This window comes from Glandiceps talaboti, chromosome 6 (assembly GCF_964340395.1).
Source record: "Glandiceps talaboti chromosome 6, keGlaTala1.1, whole genome shotgun sequence".
NCBI lineage: Eukaryota > Metazoa > Hemichordata > Enteropneusta > Spengelidae > Glandiceps > Glandiceps talaboti.
In genome coordinates this window covers 3,812,975-3,835,474 of record NC_135554.1, presented here as the reverse complement: position 1 = coordinate 3,835,474, position 22,500 = coordinate 3,812,975, and the positions used below count along the sequence as shown (strand labels likewise).

The 22,500-nt window shown below is 34.0% G+C and overlaps 1 protein-coding gene across 1 annotated transcript in view; it reads right to left on the bottom strand.

Annotated features, from left to right (window-relative positions):
• The window catches only part of LOC144436463 (cadherin-23-like), a 51,098-nt gene that overhangs the window by 10,370 nt on the left and 18,228 nt on the right, over window positions 1-22,500 (bottom strand). The window contains exons 13-28 of the mRNA XM_078125260.1: window positions 21,589-21,753; window positions 20,607-20,674; window positions 18,622-18,868; window positions 17,435-17,677; window positions 14,574-14,649; window positions 14,016-14,372; window positions 9,763-10,035; window positions 8,895-9,110; window positions 7,844-8,160; window positions 7,449-7,562; window positions 6,421-6,610; window positions 5,513-5,772; window positions 4,476-4,682; window positions 3,598-3,711; window positions 2,373-2,505; window positions 706-972 (exon numbers count right to left, since the gene is read on the bottom strand). Of these exons, the coding sequence (XP_077981386.1) occupies window positions 706-972; window positions 2,373-2,505; window positions 3,598-3,711; window positions 4,476-4,682; window positions 5,513-5,772; window positions 6,421-6,610; window positions 7,449-7,562; window positions 7,844-8,160; window positions 8,895-9,110; window positions 9,763-10,035; window positions 14,016-14,372; window positions 14,574-14,649; window positions 17,435-17,677; window positions 18,622-18,868; window positions 20,607-20,674; window positions 21,589-21,753 (3,247 nt within the window). The remainder of the gene's footprint in view (window positions 1-705; window positions 973-2,372; window positions 2,506-3,597; window positions 3,712-4,475; window positions 4,683-5,512; window positions 5,773-6,420; window positions 6,611-7,448; window positions 7,563-7,843; window positions 8,161-8,894; window positions 9,111-9,762; window positions 10,036-14,015; window positions 14,373-14,573; window positions 14,650-17,434; window positions 17,678-18,621; window positions 18,869-20,606; window positions 20,675-21,588; window positions 21,754-22,500) is intronic.

Genomic DNA, 22,500 nt, shown 5'->3' with positions numbered 1-22,500 from the left:
ATGGGTTCTTGAAAGTACTACTTATATAACAATTTATTATATACAACAAGTGTCAAAGAAAGATGATTTACTGAAACATAATTATAACACTACCCTGCTATAATGAGACAAAGAATGAATATAATTGTCGATTACTTGATTACATAGATCTAGACACTGGACACTGTTGTCATACAATTATTTATATACACAATATCAATATACAAGTATTAATATTTATCTAAATCTACAATGTTATAAGTGAAAGCTGTACTGGCCACTTACTAATTATGGATCTTTACACATTTTTACTTATTCATTTGCGTTTATCATTACCATATTGGGGAAACTTACATCAAGAAATAGCATTTAAATCATCACCTTTTAATCAGTAGTCACTCTATACATTGATTTGGATCTGTGTTTGAGGTAATGTCAATACTTCTTTATTGTTGATGAAACTCACAATATTTTTGTTTAGATAAACTAAGAAAAGTCACTTTCATCGGCTCTACAGCCCGCCCTCCATTGACAGTAAACAGTATAGCGGCAGTGCAAAGTGATCTGATTATACCAAAAAATGTGGACTGGCTGCAGGATGATAAAGCCTTTCATTTTTGCCATCGACATAGATAAATGCTACATGATGATCGGAATAAACGAAGAGAATGGGGACTTTGACCAATAATAAATATTGAATCATTTTCTCCTCGACCATGTACTCACCTGTCGTGTAATCTGTCTTTTTAAAGATAGGACCATTATCATTGATGTCAATAACGTTGATAGTAACAAGATGCAGTGTTGTGTCAGTCCAATCGGTAGTATCATCATTAGATATAATTGTTTTCTGGATGCCATTCCAGTCTGGGCTGGGATCCGCCTTCACGACTAGATTATAGATTGAGATATCTTCTCGGTCAATGACTGCATCATTAACATATATTCTACGGCTGACTTTATCCAAGGTAAATCTCCCAAACTCATCTCCAGCTGACATTGCATAATGAAAAGAATAGAAATGGGGATATTTTGAATACATTAAATATATATTCTTTAGATTCTAAAATCAAATATAAACATCTTAAATATTGTTTCACTGCATTTTGTCCTACAAATATGTGTGTCTAAAATTATGGAGCCTTCAGTAATAGTAATGGGGCGGGCCAGGAGGATATGGGTGTCGCATTTTAGAGAAAATATATTAGGGAAGTGTCAAATTTTACTTTGACACATTGTATTATCAAACTTTTCATCATTTTGTGATTTTGACGTCCCACAGTTGCAACCATTCCACATGCCACAGCTGCAATATTCCACATCCCACCGCTGCCACCATTAAACATGCCAACACTGCCACCATTCCACCACCATTTGCAGTAACATCACAACTTAAAAGTCAAATTACTGCTGACAATCACTCAGTAAATAAATTGTTAGTTGTGGTATGAGGAGAGGAGTGCATCTCGCATGAGAGACGAGGAACAAAGTTGGTAAGATAGTGTAAAAACGGAATGGATTGGAGATGTTGACCTAGGTCTCGACAATGTCAGTCGTACACCCTTCTAGTCCCTGGGAATTCTGGCCTTCAGCTTAGCCAATCAAAACATGGAAATCATTTAAAGTAGTTCCTTCGCAGATCTTCGTATAATTCACTGTGGTTGTATTAACATAGTGTAAAACAACTAATGTCTTTGAAATTGCCATGTGGTGGCAGCAGTGGGATCGAGTCCTTTATATATACCTTTGATTCTGGGCATAGTGTCACTTTTCACCTCTGACAGCAATGAGTTTTGAAATATTTGAACAAAATGAGGGTCATGTTTTAGAGAAAGGAAATTGAGGGAGGGACACTTTTTAGAAAATGGAATAGGGGGAGGGTCACATTTTATGTGGCAGGCTTAATTTCCCCCTCCCCATCATAATTACCTAAAGCTCCCTATTATCAATTACAAAGTATGATAATAATATAACTAAAGAGTTATTGAGATCATTTTGAGATATTATCACTTAAGTTAAGGTAGATTATTTATTTGGTTTCAAGTACACGTATCAAATTCCAGTATACATCATCCAAGTACTTTTAAAACTATAGTTACACGTTTCCCTTCCAATTCTTTCCATGTGTCAAATATTTTAATATTAACTGGTACATTGTATGTACATGTACATCAGTTTGTATATTTGCTATGTTATGTTATGTAAAAGTTTCTCTATCATTACATACACGGCATAGATGGACACTTCACCTACAGTGTGTATATCTACACATAAATTACCTTCTTGGTTTCCTTTAACCCCATCCCCACCCCATCCCCACCCACACCCCACCCCATCCCAACCCCATCCCCACCCCCAACATACAGGTCCGATGAGAATGATTATATACAAACCAATAATGAAGTAATAGTTGACAGCATTGTCTCCAATATCTAAATCATCAGCTTTAGTGACATTACCGATACTTTGACCATCATAGTCATGTTCCTCTATTATGTCTAGAATATCAGGGATTGGCATACCATCCTAAGACCAAAATAGACAATTTTGATGATGTAGGTGCATCACTGGTAGACAAAATATTAAACATAATTTTTAAGTTGAAATTATAAGCAGGCAATTCTTTGTAATGTGATTTTTGAGAAAGCAAACCTACTGTATTGGTATCCGTTTTGAAATTCGTGTGACATATAAACCAACATTCAACACACAATTCACGTAGGAACCCGTACTGATTAAATGAATTTCCTAACAAAAGAACCACTTATTAACTATTAAACAAAATGCTAATGATTGTCTTTATATAATCAAAAGTGCTGGTAAAACTACTCCCTTGGTTCGGTGTCATTTTACTGAGTGGGTTATTTTAGGTAAATTTGCTAATCAATTTTTTACAGTAAGTAACAATAATAACTGTTTCGTACAACAATTGACTTTATGAAATGTCCGAATGTGAGTCTACATTTATGTTGATATTGCAAAAATAATACAAAAACTATTTTTCACTCTGTTTCCTCGACATGCAAGACTTACTTTCAACTGTTCATTTATTTTGAAAATTGCTTGGTTGTTATGAAGTATTAATTCTCAAAATAATAGATAATTCTCAAAATGTAGTTTTCCAACTAGTATTATAACCGATGTTTTTGTATGTATGTATGTATTGTTTGTTTGTTTGTTTGTTTGTTTGTTTGTTTGTTTGCTTGCTTGCTTGCTTGCTTGCTTGTGTGTTGTTGTTTTTTGTCTTTTTGCATGCGCATTTAGTGCATGTGAAAGTTTAGTCAAAAGCTATACTCTTATTAAGTTATAGTAAACTAAAAGACAAATGCATTCTTACCTTCGAATCAGTCGCAAAGTTAGCACAAATTGCACGACTTAGAACACACACCGCTTTTTCATATCTACAAAGTTATTTATTATCAACTACTAATTCTAGTAGCAAATGTACGCTTAACGTTGAAGGTTTTGCGTATTGGCCTACAAAGCGATCTCTCATTACCTACAACGAAAGTGAATCATTCTTCAATACTGATAAATCAATGGTAATAAACGTCGAACATACACGAGAACTGAAACAATTGTTCAATTGTATATCATTCCGAATTCATTTTAACTTACTTTGTCTCTCTGGAATGTTGGTTCATTGTCATCTATGTCATCAACAATAACCTGTAAAGCTAATTCAGCTGACAGTTGATTTGGTACACCATTGTCTGTGGCCAGGATGTAGAGCTATGAAAATATCAATATCAATAAATCCGTTGCCATAGTGTTATCATTCACAGTATACGTGACGGTAGCGTTGGCTCCGTGTAGTTAACAAACGTTATATCTCACATAAATTACTAATTTCAGCTGTACACAAATACAAACTAACAGTAGTTTGTATTACTGTATTTGATAGTAAACTATTAGGACATCTGATATCAAAGTACACATTGCTACACCATGCAATAATCTACACATCGGTCCACGTAAATGATTATCGGTAGATTACAAACTGAACGGTGATGTCATCAATGAAAGCACCCTGTAACAGTTTATGGTTTCCATAACAACTCATGACAACTGCGAAAAGTTGTCAACACCAGGGGTTTCTTGCTACAATCAACAGAATTTAACTAAGCTACCTTTTTAACAATCGCCTTAAAAATTATTTTTGAAATTAAAGATTTACAAGCCTGTTTTGTATATATCTAATATTTAATTATCTCTGAGCAATATTTTCTTTTTTTAATGTAATGATTATAGGCTTTCATGATGAGAGTCATGTATGCTTACATTTTGGTACAGAAAGTATTAATGTAGTTTCTAACTTTACCTTGACTGTATATCAATCTAACGCTACATTTTTATTACATTGTACTCTGTAAATTAATCCTGGTTTTGATTGTACAATAATATAAATCAATGCATCATTGTCACCCATGGTCAAATACATATAATAACATAGGAGTCACTGGTAGATGGTAAACACCGTAATTTCGACACCTTACCGGATATTTCTCGATGACTTCTCTGTCTATGGTATGACCACCTTTAATGGAGATATCACCTGACACTTTAGCCACGTCGAAATAGTTAAAGCTTGGATCGACATCTTCACGGAAAGTGTAAGTAATATTACCATTCTGTCCTTTATCATCATCTTTGGCATGTACGGTGCACAGATGTCGAGAAGAGCCACTGTAATCCGAGGTATCCTAAGTAAGACGAATAGAATACACTACGTTTGCAGATGTTTCTTTTCAAGAATTGACGTCATAGCTACACTAGCTGCAACTGAAATGGGTTTTTTTAACTGGTTGCTAGATATAATGACTTAGGTGTATTATCATACACCATACACAGCAAGAATCATCAGTGACTAAATATATATTTGTATAGCTGTACACATAGTATGATGCAATCCAGTCAATTAAATTGTGTTCCACTCAAAAATCAGAACCCAAAGAATCACGATTTCAACTTATTACTGTACTATTTATGGATAAACCAGGCCCTAATAACATGTATAATGTCTGATTATTGGTAGTTTAATAATGTAATGTTGGTTGTCTGGACACAAAAATAACACCCCAGTTACAGCTAGTGGCCAATTTGGAATATTCAGGGTGTTTTCATTCAATTTGTACATTTCTCTACTCTGTCCTTGACATCCCAATGTAAAGAGTCATCATTGACTCAATCAAGGTATGAATATTTGTAATAGTATATTAATGTGCACAATTCATATTATCTGTACCCTATTTGGCCAAACTATTTGGCAAGCCTACCTTTGGGGATTTGGTTCTGGTTCTTATAATTTGACACTGTATTGAACTGTTTGCATCTCATAACGACTATGCAGACACCAGCTGTAGGAACACTTTAACCAATTATCCCACATATCTCACGTAGTATTGAATATTGAGCCAAGTTGTGTTGAAATGCATTAATCAAACAACATGCACTCAATTAACGTGATAGATTTGCAAGGAAAATTGATGTCACTTGTATATTCAATCAAGACTGAGAATCATTGCAAACCTACCTCAGTCACATGAACTCTAACAGTGGTATTTCCATTTAGATTTATCGTGCTGTCACCAATCTTAACTGATATAAACACGGGTGCATTATCATTGATATCAAACACTTCAATTATCAATGATGCACTAGAAGACAGTTTACCACTATCAGTAGCTATCAGCTCCAGGAAATAAAATCCATGCTGACTTGTCAATGACCTATTCACTTTAACAACTCCTATCTGTACGCCATCATTTGTACCAGGCTCTATTTTAAACAAATCTGAAAAGTAAAGAACAGTAACATCGCTATAGTACAAAACCATGTATTTGTCCCTTGTTTATTTTTAACTTCAAAAGTCGAAAGAGTTTATATGTAGGGAAACTGTTGATTTTGATTGTTAAAGAGTTACATATGAGACTGGTATGATAATTGGAACATCTGAACAATTTGGAGTCGTTTTCCAGATGGGCAACGCAATGAAAATAACTGTTGAATTTCGCAAGGTTTCACTGAGAACTATGTGATAAAATGTAGAATTAATATCGATAGACAAGATGACAGATGTCTAGCAACAGAATCACGGTGCAAGTCCATCCAAATCCACAGACTCCATGACTGTAGTAAAACAAATAACCCCGGCTGAATAAATAATATAATTTGCATAAATAATTGGTTAGATTGTGTATAACAGAGAATTCAGTAATGTTATATATTCAAATGTTATTTTAGACCATGTCAGCTTTGACGTACAAATAGATAAATTCTTACTTTCTTGACCAGTAAATGCTGACACACATGGCAGAATAATGCTCTAGGTAGATATCGTTGTGAGAATTTCTATCTTGCTGTGAAACTTAGATAATTCTCACAACTGCAATACAAATGTTTTAAAAAGAAGAAGAAAACAGCAGCATAGAAAGTACTTACATCCATGTGGAGTGGAATCATTCCTGTCACCAATGCTGTACGTAATATCAGTTTCAATTAAATCCTCATCTGTTGCTGTTACACTGATTATATTTGTATTGACTATCTCGTCTTCCCTTGTTTCAGTGCTGTATTCCAGTGTGGTAAATCTTGGAGGATTATCATTCACATCTAAAAGTTGTACTGTTAACTAAATAGCAAAGATAATGACACGTAATGTACATCACAATAAAGAAGGTGTGACAGCTCTCACCAACTAAAACAATTATACAAAACTCCTATCGTATATATGGTTTGGTTAATATGTCTTTAATCATGATCATGCCGACGCATTTCAATTTAAATTTGTGTGTTTTTATTACATTTATCTTGCATTACCAAGCTTTTCTATACCTTGGCTATACAACTGTTTCAACACTGAAATGTTAATCTTAATAAAAAAAAATCATTAATATGATACGAAGTATATGAATGAAGATATGTGGATTTTGATGATTCATATAATTTAGCAGTAGTGTGTCAGGTACAACCTCAGACGTATGGTGGTCCGGTCCGAGGTACAACAAATTGTCAAAATCCAATTGTGTCAGAATATTTACTCTATATATGGTAATTATGCTGTCTACCTATCAAATCAATCACAAGTGTCAATCTATCTCATCCATCGCCCATCCCCTCCGCACCCCAGTCTTGATATTGACAGTCTTAATCTTCTATGCAGGCCATTGTTGATGTCTGTTATGCTATATGTAAGCTCAACTGTGTTCAAATACAAAATATATCGTATGTATATCCGGGTTCTGTGGGCCTTAAATTATAACGTAAACACATTCAGAATCACCATAATTTTACCCTTTCTTCCATCAATACATTTTTCATATAGTCATATAGACACCGGAGTGGCATAAGAGTTTTGTCACCTCTGCCTTCGACTCGTATCCTTGCAATTGTGTCATCCGTGTTATACTCGACTCAGCAAAGACCTATGTTGAATAGTACTATGTAATCACTATATAGTTATTACCTACCACGGCTGATGTTTTCAGGTTCGGAGATTGGCTAGGATTATCAGTTGCGGTGATTGTGAGGTCATATGTTTCAAGGATTTCTCTATCAAGGTCATTATTAACATAGACAACGCCCTGAAAATGAAATAAAATTAAGAAGGTAACTCTCGAGGCAGAGAGGATCATGTCTTGAGATGTTACAGAAATACACAAGATGTAAATGACGAATTATAAAATTACCTCATTTACCTGCCTATTCACATTAAGATCCGTGACCCTAATTGGGTTGCTTTAGTTCAAAAATTTTAGTTCCACCACTGAATAAATGAAGTTATGATCACAGTAATCTCTAATTAACAATGATAATGATTGTATGGTTAACTAAGCTAGTCAACAATTGTAAGGATGCTACTTACTGTGGTCTTATCAATGTTAAACGCACCAGCAGTGTTGCCAGCACTATTAATAGAATACTCTATGACTGCATGGTTATCAACATCGGCATCAATAGCAGACACTATAAACACTGTACTACCAATGGTTGCATTTTCATATATCGTAATGTTGTTTGGCAAGTTGACAAACTCAGGCTCGTTGTCATTGATATCAGTAATGTCAAAATAAACCAGAACATCATTTGATAAAGATGGCTCCCCCTTGTCTTTGGCAAGAACGGTGATATTTAGTTGGTCAGACACTTCACGATCTATGACATGTTTGATGGATATAACACCTACAACAAAAATAAAAACATTATGATCATTAAGATTATACGACAGACAGACATACAAACAAACAAACAAACAAACAAACAAACAAACAAACAGACAGACAGACAGACAGACAGACAGACAGACAGACAGACAGACAGACAGACAGACACATACCATAACGTTCTGTTATAGAAGGTAAAATAGTTCAAACACTTATAAAAATACACCGTGACAGGTTTTGTTTACTGTGTTCCATACGGTATGATATGTGTTCCATACGGTATGATATGTGTGCAAGTATACATACAAGTTCACCAATTTATGACTCCATACATCCAATGGTTGATAATATTGAGATTAAGTCATTTATATTCTACCTAACAAAACATTTTCAAAAATGGACTAGTTCAACTAGTGAACAAACAGACATTGCCAAGTGCAACCAATTGTCTAAAGATTGTGACCAACTAATTCCTCAGATAATGTTCTGCTACTAATATTGAATTGAGCACTGTTCTCCAAATTGAGACTCCTTCATCCTTACATGTGTGTGTGTGTGTCTGTGTCTGTGTCTGTGTCTGTATGTCCCTGTCTCCGCCTGCGTATGTCTGTGTATGTGTTCTGTGCCTGTGCGTGTCTTTGCATTCGTACAGTTTGGCAAGGAGATATGTGAGGAACACCCCATCCACTTACTAGGGGTCTAAAGACAAATGTACCAATAATATCGTTTCTCAATGGCTGAAATTAAACATACCTGTAAGCTTGTTGATTTGGAAATGATCTGTCTCATTAATATAATATTCCACTATCCCGTTATTGCCTTTATCTGGATCTATGGCTCTGACGTCAGTATATATGACATCACGATTCTCTTCCGGGATCGTTCCACAATAGTATGACACACATGAATCGCTGATTACAAATACAGGACGATTATCATTCACATCGGTGACTCTCACTTCCAATGTAGCTAAAGGAAAAATTGATGTGTGCAGTGTCAATTTTGAAAAAGGGTTAACAGATAATGAGTAAATTATTGACGAGTATCATCCGGTCAAATGTCAATCTGTTGATTTAGACATTTATATCCATATATATATTACAGTATATTATCGTTCAAAAACACACAAGTTAGAAAAATCTGATACACAAATTTATCAGTAAAAATACAAAATGGTCGCTGATAGAGTCCTGATTTGTTGACACGAAAACACTCAGATATGTGACATGGGTGTTCAACTTTGATTTCTTTATTTTGTTGTGTCATTTATTATAGCGTATAAACATTTAGTACGTGAATACACATTTTTATTCGTTTTAATTATTTCCGTGGTTTTTTACAAGGTAACTACTCTGGATTCCTTTTACATAGCTACATGTACATCATTTGAATGTGACCTTGTCTGTCTTGAGACCAATTAAAAAGAACTAATCAGTGATGGCCGTCGGTCACTATTTGCAATTAATTTATCAACAACACTACCATCAAATAACAAATATCTATAGAAGACTTCGTCCATAAAATTTGAAATCTTAAAATAACGTTCATGCGTCAAGCATTAAACAATGTATATTTGTACGGCATTATTAAACCACTTTCACAGATAGGAGAGATGACATACCTGTGTCATTCTGATCAGGGAGATGACTGGCTGCATTTCTATCTTTTACAAAGATATCTAAATGAAATATTTCAACTTCCTCTCGATCCAGAGACTCATTTACATAAACAGAACCATTTGAAGGACTGATGCAAAACTGGAAATCTTTACCAGTTACGTCATCTCCGCTTTCATTCGTAGCTTTGATACCAGTGATTTCATACAGCAACTCATTACCTTTGTCTGGATCATTAGCATTCATTGTTGCCACAAGGCTCGAACACTCAGGCTCATCTGAGGGTAATAAGTAAAGAAATGTTTCTTAACTACAACTTAACCAATATCACTGGGTCTTACAGATGAGAACTTTCCGGTGTTCCCTCCTTCTTCTTTTTTTTGTATTTAAAAGATTTTTATTGGAGTATAAAAAGTTATACATAACAGATTTTTACAGTATCTGTTACTGTTCATTGTGAGGGAGTATGTATGGTCGTTGAGAAGTAAGTTCCCGTTGATACAGGGGATGCTTCCAGCAGGGTACACAAATTAAACAATAGTCTTATGGCTGACAGTTTGACTAGTCTTATATTTACACAGATTTACTTGGGAAAGTGTATGACAACAAATTGATACAGTAGGGTATGTTGATACCTAATATGCAAATACTCAAATTTCACCTGTCATCATCATTGTACATGGACATTAGTCCTAGTGAAAGCACGTATCATGCGACCCAACACTATCACAAATTCTTGATACAACCCAAAATGCAACACTTTCTTCTCGCCTGAATTACAAATTCCTTTCACAATATTAACTCTTCTCTGCAAATTTTGAATCGTCGTGATAGTAACTGAAAGGTATTATTTTCACACCCACTTTAAAATGGTACAAAAATGCACTCATTATAATAAAATCTTTGATGACTTATAACATAAATCGTGGCATATACATTGTACGCTCCTAATTGGAGCTAAGTGTGAACAAAATAAGTTATACCAAATGATTAAATAGGGCATCAAATTAACATCATCTGAATATCATCATGTGTTTCAGAAGGCCACATTTACTCCTCCTATTTAATAGCAAAGATACAAACTACAAAATCTTAAAGCAGTTTTTTTCTGAGTTTAAAACATGTTACATTGACAGAGTCGGACACGGTTTAAGTTTTATATTAAACTGAGACTTTTTTGAAACTGTTTTGACAGATATAATGACTTACTCATAATATTATACATCCTGAATAGTATTGAATCACCTGTTGGTTAATGTACATGTTCAGCTGTACAATGGTACAATGAATCCAATCAAATTGTTTTTTGAGTCCGCACCAAAATTCAGAGCTCACGGTTTCAACTTATTGCTATACAAAATCTGGATGAAATCGACCCCTAATTAACCCCTAATGTACATTGCCTAATTAACATGTCAATCGTCTAATTAACATGTATGTTGTCTAATTAACATGTCCATTGTCTAATTAACATGTCCATTGTCTAATTAACATGTCCATTGTCTGATTAACATGTCCATTGTCTGATTAACATGTCCATTGTCTCATTAACATGTACGTTGTCTAATTAACATGTACATTGTCTAATTAACATGTACGTTGTCTAATTAACATGTACATTGTCTGATTAACATGTCCATTGTCTAATTAACATGTCCATTGTCTAATTAACATGTCCATTGTCTAATTAACATTTCCATTGTCTAATTAACATGTACATTGTCTAATTAACATGTGCATTGTCTAATTAACATGTACATTGTCTAATTAACATATCCATTGTCTAATTAACATGTCCATTGCGTAATTAACATGTACATTGTCTAATTAGCATATACATTGTCTAATTAACATGTCCATTGTCTAATTAACATGTCCATTGTCTAATTAACATGTCCATTGTCTAATTAACATGTCCATTGTCTAATTAACATATCCATTGTCTAATTAACATGTCCATTGTCTAATTAACATGTCCATTGTCTAATTAACATGTCCATTGTCTAATTAACATGTGCATTGTCTAATTAACATGTCCATCGTCTAATTAACATGTCCATTGTCTAATTAACATATCCATTGTCTAATTAACATGTCCATTGTCTAATTAACATGTCCATTGTCTAATTAACATGTACATTGTCTAATTAACATGTACATTGTCTAATTAATATGTACATTGTCTAATTAACATGTCCATTGTCTAATTAACATGTACATTGTCTAATTAGCATATACATTGTCTAATTAATATGTCCATTGTCTAATTAACATGTCCATTGTCTAATTAACATGTACATTGTCTAATTAGCATATACATTGTCTAATTAACATGTACATTGTCTAATTAACATGTCCATTGTCTAATTAACATGTACATTGTCTAATTAGCATATACATTGTCTAATTAATATGTCCATTGTCTAATTAACATGTCCATTGTCTAATTAACATGTACATTGTCTAATTAGCATATACATTGTCTAATTAATATGTACATTGTCTAATGAACATGTCCATTGTCTAATTAACATGTCCATTGTCTAATTAAAATGTACATTGTCTAATTAACATGTGCATTGTCTAATTAACATGTACATTGTCTAATTAACATGTCCATCGTCTAATTAACATGTTCATCGTCTAATTAACATGTCCATCGTCTAATTAACATGTCCATCGTCTAATTAACATGTACATTGCCTAATTAACATGTCCATTGTCTAATTAACATGTCCATTGTCTAATTAACATGTACGTTGTCTAATTAACATGTCCATTGTCTAATCAACATGTCCATTGTCTAATTAATATGTCCATTGTCTAATTAACATATACATAGTCTAATTAACATGTACATTGTCTAATTAACATTTCCATTGTCTAATTAACATTTCTATTGTCTAATTAACATTTCCATTGTCTAATTAACATGTCCATTGTCTAATTAACATATCCATTGTCTAATTAACATGTACATTGCCTAATTAACATGTACGTTGTCTAATTAACATGTGCATTGTCTAATTAACATGTACATTGTCTAATTAACATGTCCATTGTCTAATTAATATGTACATTGTCTAATTAATATGTCCATTGTCTAATTAACATGTCCATTGTCTAATTAACATGTCCATTGTCTAATGAACATGTCCATAGTCTAATTAACATGTCCATTGTCTAATTAACATGTCCATTGTCTAATTAACATTTCCATTGTCTAATTAACATTTCTATTGTCTAATTAACATGTCCATTGTCTAATTAACATTTCTATTGTCTAATTAACATATACATTGTCTAATTAACATGTCCATTGTCTAATTAACATGTGCATTGTCTAATTGAGATGTACGTTGTCTAATTAACATGTCCATTGTCTAATGAACATGTCCATTGTCTAATTAACATGTCCATTGTCTAATTAACATGTACATTGTCTAATTAACATGTCCATTGTCTAATTAACATGTCCATTGTCTAATTAACATTTCCATTGTCTAATTAACATTTCTATTGTCTAATTAACATGTCCATTGTCTAATTAACATTTCTATTGTCTAATTAACATATACATTGTCTAATTAACATGTCCATTGTCTAATTAACATGTGCATTGTCTAATTGAGATGTACGTTGTCTAATTAACATGTCCATTGTCTAATGAACATGTCCATTGTCTAATTAACATGTCCATTGTCTAATTAACATGTACATTGTCTAATTAACATGTACATTGTCTAATTAACATGTCCATCGTCTAATTAACATGTTCATCGTCTAATTAACATGTCCATCGTCTAATTAACATGTCCATCGCCTAATTAACATGTCCATTGTCTAATTAACATGTCCATTGTCTAATTAACATGTACGTTGTCTAATTAACATGTCCATTGTCTAATCAAAATGTCCATTGTCTAATTAATATGTCCATTGTCTAATTAACATATACATAGTCTAATTAACATGTACATTGTCTAATTAACATGTCCATTGTCTAATTAACATGTATGTTGTCTAATAATTGCTATTTAACATTTCTCACAGTTATATGAAAGTTACGACTAATGTAGTTTGACCTTGGCATGTTATCAGTTACACAATTATACCCAAGTTACAACTGGTACAGTTTGACCTTGGCATGTTATCAGTTACTCAGCAGCTTTCAGTCTTCTACTCAACAATCACAATGGCAAACTTTGATATGAAAGCTTCTGATATTGTGAACTAGCAATTATATCATAGTACTTACACGTCCCTTCAGCCATATGTGTGATTTTAGATTTGTCTACAAATGACGGTGGTTTGTTATTGATGTCCTCCACGTAGATGTGTAATGTAGCCTCATCACTATTTTGTGGACTACCACGATCTGTTGCATGTAATATCAATTCATAATAGGCTCCATAACGGTCAACGTCCATGTCTTGCTGGCCAGGGGAGATTGAAATATTAGTGTAACTAGTTTCAGTATCGTTATAACGACCATTGGTAGGTCTGACACTGAATTTGTTTGACCCACTGACAATCCTAAAATCAAATATGGTGTCGAACAGATAGGGTTCATGTGGAACATCGTCATCAGAGGCGTGCAGAGTGATCACAAAATCTAGTGAATAAATATATCAGAAAACACGTTAAGTACAGACAAACAAGCAGGCAGGCTGACAGACAGACAGACAGATAGATAGACAGACAGACAGACAGACAGACAGACAGACAGACAGACAGACACACACTATAGCTCACACACTTTTTTCACAATACCCTGATATATCAAATAAATGCAACGTTTCAAATGAAATCTTACCGTCTTCTTTGAATTCTTCTGTAATATTTGCACTATAAATCTTCTGCTCAAAACGTGGATCGTTATCATTTACACCCTGGAATAGAAGGACTTATATTGTATTGTGGGAATGTCATGGAAAGAAAGATGAGTTCATATTCCATCTTGGCTGTATTTAAGTGTATGCTAAATGAAGCCCAGAAGAGTCATTCCTACTGACCTTAGATTCAATCACATCTACTATAGACGTGTAGATTGAGATATGAACATTAGCTACTCTACTATAGACGTGTAGATAGAGATATGAACTTTGGCTACTCTACTATAGATGTGTAGATAGAGATATGAACATTGGCTACTCTACTATAGACGTGTAGATAGAGATATGAACATTGGCTACTCTACTATAGATGTGTAGATAGATATATGAACTTTGGCTACTCTACTATAGACGTGTAGATAGATATATGAACATTGGCTAGTCTACTATAGACGTGTAGATAGAGATATGAACTATGGCTACTCTACTATTGAAGTGTAGATAGAGATATGAACTATGGCTACTCTACTATTGAAGTGTAGATAGAGATATGAACTTTGGCTACTCTACTATAGACGTGTAGATAGATATATGAACTTTAGCTACTCTACTATAGACGTGTAGATAGAGATATGAACTTTGGCTACTCTACTATAGACGTGTAGATAGATATATGAACTTCGGCTACTCTACTATAGACGTGTAGATAGAGATATGAACTTTGGCTACTCTACTATAGACGTGTAGATAGAGATATGAACTTTGGCTACTCTACTATAGATGTGTAGATAGAGATATGAACTTTGGCTACTCTACTATAGACGTGTAGATAGAGATTTGAACTTTGGCTACTCTACTATAGACGTGTAGATAGATATATGAACTTTGGCTACTCTACTATAGACGTGTAGATAGAGATATGAACTTTGGCTACTCTACTATAGACGTGTAGATAGAGATATGAACTTTGGCTACTCTACTATAGACGTGTAGATAGAGATATGAACTTTGGCTACTCTACTATTGAAGTGTAGATAGAGATATGAACTTTGGCTACTCTACTATAGACATGTAGATAGAGATATGAACTTTGGCTACTCTACTATAGATGTGTAGATAGAGATATGAACTTTGGCTACTCTACTATAGACGTGTAGATAGAGATATGAACTTTGGCTACTCTACTATAGACGTGTAGATAGAGATATGAACTTTGGCTACTCTACTATAGACGTGTAGATAGAGATATGAACTTTGGCTACTCTACTATAGACGTGTAGATAGAGATATGAACTTTGGCTACTCTACTATAGACGTGTAGATAGAGATATGAACTTTGGCTACTCTACTATAGACGTGTAGATAGAGATATGAACTTTGGCTACTCTACTATAGACGTGTAGATAGAGATATGAACATTGGCTACTCTACTATAGACGTGTAGATAGATATATGAACTATGGCTACTCTACTATAGACGTGTAGATAGATATATGAACTATGGCTACTCTACTATAGACGTGTAGATAGATATATGAACTTTGGCTTCTCTACTTTAGACGTGTAGATAGAGATATGAACTTTGGCTACTCTACTATAGACGTGTAGATAGAGATATGAACTTTGGCTACTCTACTATAGATGTGTAGATAGAGATATGAACTTTGGCTACTCTACTATTGAAGTGTAGATAGAGATATGAACTTTGGCTACTCTACTATAGATGTGTAGATAGAGATATGAACATTGGCTACTCTACTATAGATGTGTAGATAGAGATATGAACTTTGGCTACTCTACTATAGATGTGTAGATAGAGATATGAACATTGGCTACTCTACTATAGACGTGTAGATAGATATATGAACTTTGGCTACTCTACTATAGACGTGTAGATAGAGATATGAACTTTGGCTACTCTACTATAGATGTGTAGATAGAGATATGAACTTTGGCTACTCTACTTCTGGAAGGACTTGCTGGACAATTTGGAGAAGCATCATGGGAAATAAGTTTTTACCTTTCAAATTTTCTGACTTTGGTTGCTTCCCACAGTTTCTCTCTTAAGTGTACAAACTTAGTCAAACTTTTTATTTCAATAGTTCTATTTTAGAGCGTTCACAAGGTATATGGTATAATATTAGAAATGATCCTTTCTTACGTTATTTAGCATAATAGAAAATGCCGCAAAAATCAAATACGTTTCAAATTTGTCAACAATAAGGAGAAAATTATACTCCAAAGTAATCATCGGTGCTAATACTTGACACTGGTAATGTTTGCTATTTTTTCTCCGCCTTTTAAATTCGTTTATATTCTGATATAAATGTTGTTGAGAGTCAAAATGTGGTTGCAGATAATAATCAATAGTCTTGTTGTAATATAATGGAGTTACTTTGGAGGTTTGATGACAAGACATGTGCATACTATTTGTGAAATGTTTACACGGTAAAATAGTTAAGTAAGAGATATTCGTCAGTCATTATATAAACACCCATGCGACAGCCGTGGTGTGTTTGTGTAATGACTGACGGATATGTGTTTTATACTTCGGGCACTGTGGGAGATCTTCATAAACTGCCTTCATTGCTACTTCATATCCTCTCACTTAGAATGTTACACCTTGTCTCCGTGTGGCCCAAAGCTACTTGCGGAGCTGGCTGTACTTCGTCACCAGAGTTCAATTATTGGTCAGTAATAAGATCAAGCTTAGGTCAAGAACAACAACAACAACAACAACAACAACAACAACCATAATCTATTTAATCTATTTATTTATTTATTTTATTTATTGAGTTTATTTACATATTTATATGTAGTTCTAAACGATATTGAAGCTTACCTCAACGTTGATTTTAACTATTGTGGTATCGTTACGAGGGATGGCACCGTTATCCTGTGCCATGACAACAAGGATGTACGTTCCATTTACTTCTTTGGGAAGGGCTTCGAAATCCAAGTAAGACTTGACACCTAACGAACCGGTTTTGTTGTCTAACACGAAAACTTCTTCAGCTTGGAATGGGCTTACGGAAACGATGAAGTATTCAATGTGTCCATTTTCATCAATGTCTTCATCTGTTGCCTGATATGACATCATAATAACTTTTAGTATTCATCTATTACACATCAATGATATAAGAATGACGTCATCTACACCAAGGATATCTCTGTACATTCAAATAGTCACTTAGTCTATTTCACTGTAAGATGTCTATATGTCATCCATATTTAACTCAACAAATTAGATATTATGACTGTTTGAATGTTTCTAGTAGTCATGGTTACCACAACTCCCCCGACTTCTGTCGCCGCTAGAGAAGCTGTCAAGAGTCCAATGACAGTTGCCATATTATGTTACAATTACTTATGTTGCATTTGTTAAGCTCACTGACAGTGGAAGAAGTATGAGAAGTCTGTCGAACGAAGACTATGTTACTGGGAGTTTTGATTCGAAAATCAAACTGAGCAGCAAAACACAATAGTTATTGTCAGCATAGATTCTTTAATAACCTAATAATTATACATTTTAGTGAGTTACTACCTCTCCACCTAGAGTAACACAACATTCCATTGGCTATGTTCCAGGATAAAATGAGAATATATATTCTCAATCTTTGATTATGATGTAAATGCCTACCAGAATAAACAAATGAAAGGTGATTGACTAATAATTTAACCCAAGATTATCAGCCATGGTTAGGAGTGACTGTATGCTAACACAGCCACATATACCTCACCATGGTTAGGAGTGACTGTATGCTGACACAGCCACATATACCTCACCACGGTTAGGAGTGACTGTATGCTAACACAGTCACATATACCTCACCATGGTTAGCCTAGCATTATTAAGAAACATGGCCCTCGCCTACGAGAACTGTTGAGTCTTCCAGGCAATGAAGAACTTTTGTCGACATCCACCACTCCGAATATATAGTGTTTTGCAAATAAGGGTATATTTGGCACACCTGCATAAAGAATATAAGATAAATCATTCTATTGTGAGAATATTTTCTGTGGACTTACCTGAACTTTTAGTATTTGTGTTTTAATTGTGTTTTCCTTAATAAAACCTTCATACTCGTCATTTCCAAATACCGGGTCATGATCATTGATGTCGTTGACATTGACGATTATTTTTGAAGTTGATGTTCTTTGACCGTCGTCAAAAGCAGCTGCTATTATTGTGAACCTATCATTGGTAGTATCTTCTCTGTCCAAACCTTTACTATTCGTCACAGTCACATTACCAGAATCAGGATCAACATAAAACCTAGAAACATGAGAGATGTAGATGTGACGGTCTAAGTATAAAACTGTAGATGGTTACCATGGTGACCGATGTTAGATAGAGTAATGGACAATCAGAGTTGATTGCGTATTATTGCTTTATACATTCGAATATAATTTTCTTTTGACTACCATTGAATATTGTTGAAAGAGCATTACAGTTAGGACGTGAATCATAGGGTTCAAAGGTCGTAGATAGTATAGTACTTTACTTGGTCATTATAATTAGATAGCAGGAATGCAGTAAATAATCAATTGATTTCATCGCGCTCTAACGTTCTTATTCTAAGAAAATAATCGTATTCTCCTTCAAGTTTATTTCCATGTGTATATACGTTGGGATGCCCTATGACATACAAAAATGCAGCAAAACCCTGGAAGTTAATTTAATGATACTGACATTACAACTATACCTTAAATTCAACGTAGTGTTATATCTACGAAAGAGTGCGTATAAACTATTTGGTGTGGTGTGGTGTTGTGTAATTATTGTGGTGTGGTGTGGTGTGGTGTGGTGTGATGTGGTGTGGTGTAGTGTAGTCAGTGTGTAGAGTGGTGGTGTGGAGTGGTCTGGTCTGGTCTGGTCTGGTGCGGTGTTGTGTGGTCTGGTGGGGAGTGGTGTGGTCTGGTGTGGTGTGGTCTGGTCTAAAAGAATATATTTATTTGTGTACATGAGAACTATAAGGGAGAAAGCAAGTCATATTTTTAGTAACTTGTAGAGTTGGGATTTGTTGAGACCACACATTCGTTTTGGGGGTATAATATTATTTAATGTAAAACATGTGGAAACAGCTACCAGCTAGTATTACAGACCAGATTTAAACTGAATGCCTCCCGTAAGGGAATCACTAATTATGCAAATAACTCATTAAACTATAAAAAAAACTATGGTAACAGGCTTTGTTTTTTGGACAAGCGTGCTTTCTTAGGTTAATGTATGTAAGAGTGTATGATACTGCTTAATGCAGTCTTAAGATATAGCCTAATTACCGAAAATCACTAATTATACAAATAACTCATTAAACTAAAAAAATCTATGGTAACAGGCTTTGTTTTTTGGACAAGCGTGCTTTCTTAGGTTAATGTATGTAAGAGTGTATGATACTGCTTAATGCAGTCTTAGGATATAGCCTAATTACCGAAAATCATTAATTATGCAAATTAATCATTAACACTGTAAGGTACATCAACTAACTTTATAGGACATACACAATTTGTTATGTTTAATGTATGTACTGAATTGTATTGAAATTGAAGCATGCAGTCGTAAAATATAGCCTAATTACCATGGATCATTAATTATGCAAATTATTCATTAACACTGAAAGGTACACCAACAAGCTTTACAGGACAAATTATTCATTAACGCTGTAAGATACAGCAACGAATGTTATAGGACAAATGTATGTTGTTATGTTTAACGAATATACTAAATTATATTGAAATTGAAGTATGCAGTCTTAAGATATTGCGTAATTAGTTGATTTCATTAATATGCAAATTTTTCTAATTAAATATTAACAGATCTGGCTCAAAACCTAATCAGGTCTAGCTATTACCCTAAAGATTATATATCCCAAATTTCATTACAATTGAGCCTACCGATTTTTCGAAAATGATGACACAGACAGATAGACAGACAGACAGACAGACAGACAGACATTCCCCTTTTAATACCTCCCGTACCCTTACGGGAGGTAAAGGTACACCAATTAACTCACAAATCTTCCGCTCCACCTTGAAGTTCATAGGCTACCTTCCCATATGTGCCAGAGTCTGCATCAGTTGCCTGTAACAAAGAGAAATAAAAATACACCTTGGTTTATAACTACAAAAGACAAATAAATGAACACAATAGAATGTGTATCTATCCCATTATATTTACTTTATAGATCAACCCTATGATGTATACAGTTATGGGTTATACTAACAAGACCTTATAACAATTTACTTATACACACCGTGGCGCGCGCGCGCGTACGCACACACACACACACACATAGGCTTATCACTTTGCATACTTCCCTCCATGCCAGGTTCTTTGTCACAAATGAGAATACAACCATTGATTTTAAAATCTTACTCATACTTTCATTTCGACCACTATGGTGTACCGCTCCTATCCAACCCCAACCTCCGCCCCCGCCCCATCCTCACACCTGAAATATTTTGATATTTTGATATAATATTTATATATAAATTGAAGCCAGGGCCACATAACCGGTTGACAATAAATACATCAGTCTCAGTGAAATTAGAATTCTCTGAAAACAAAGCTATACAAGGGAACGGGAAGTTCAAAACAAGGGTGGAGGAGAAAACGGGGGCCATTTGCAAAAAAAATGTTAGTGAGGAGGTAGTTTGAAACCTATGACGGGCCGAAAGGTGAGAGGATTTGAATTTGGATCATTGTTTTCTAGTTTCCCAAACTATATCTATGCCTATGAATAATATCAGGATGGTGCTATGATGTAGAGTACAATCACATAGAAGTGACAGTAAATCAAATGTTATAATCTACAAGACGAGAAGTGTACGTTTCTTTGCATAATATCGTCCTCCTTTTAAATGGTCCGAGTTGTCTTTTTACATGCCAAAATAAAAATGACTTCCGAAAAGACGGCTCCAAAGTATATGCATACTGATAAACGACACTATTCATGATATCAGATATGTATATTATATATGTTGTATAAAACTTACATTAAGGCGAACGACAAATGTGCCATTAGGAGAGTGTTCATCAATCGTGCTAGTATAAGTATCCTTGTCAAATATGGGGTAATTGTCATTCATATCAGTAATATTGATTACCACGTTTGTAGTGTGGTTAAAATATTCCGTAGAATGCGTCTCAAAGGCGAGTACCTGTCGTACGATAGAAGTATATGGAATGTATTAACACATTGAACAATGTGGGTTAAAATTGAGGTAACATGAAAAGCATCAAAAACGTATATTATGTAGATTCATTGATGCATTCTGTATTTATGTAGATTCATTGATGCATTCTGTATTTATGTAGATTCATTGATGCATTCTGTATTTATGTAGATTGATTGATGCATTCTGTATTTATGTAGATTCATTGATGTATTCTGTATTTATGTAGATTGATTGATGCATTCTGTATTTATGTAGATTCATTGATGCATTCTGTATTTATGTAGATTCATTGAAGCATTCTGTATTTATGTAGATTCATTGATGCATTCTGTATTTATGTAGATTCATTGATGTATTCTGTATTTATGTACATTCATTGATGCATTCTGTATTTATGTAGATTCATTGATGTATTCTGTATTTATGTAGATTCATTGATGTATTCTGTATTTATGTAGATTCATTGATGTATTCTGTATTTATGTAGATTCATTGATGCATTCTGTATTTATGTAGATTCATTGATGCATTCTGTATTTATGTAGATTCATTGATGCATTCTGTATTTATGTAGATTCATTGATGCATTCTGTATTTATGTAGATTCATTGATGTATTCTGTATTTATGTAGATTCATTGATGCATTCTGTATTTATGTAGATTCATAGATGTATTCTGTATTTATGTAGATTCATTGATGCATTCTGTATTTATGTAGATTCATTGAT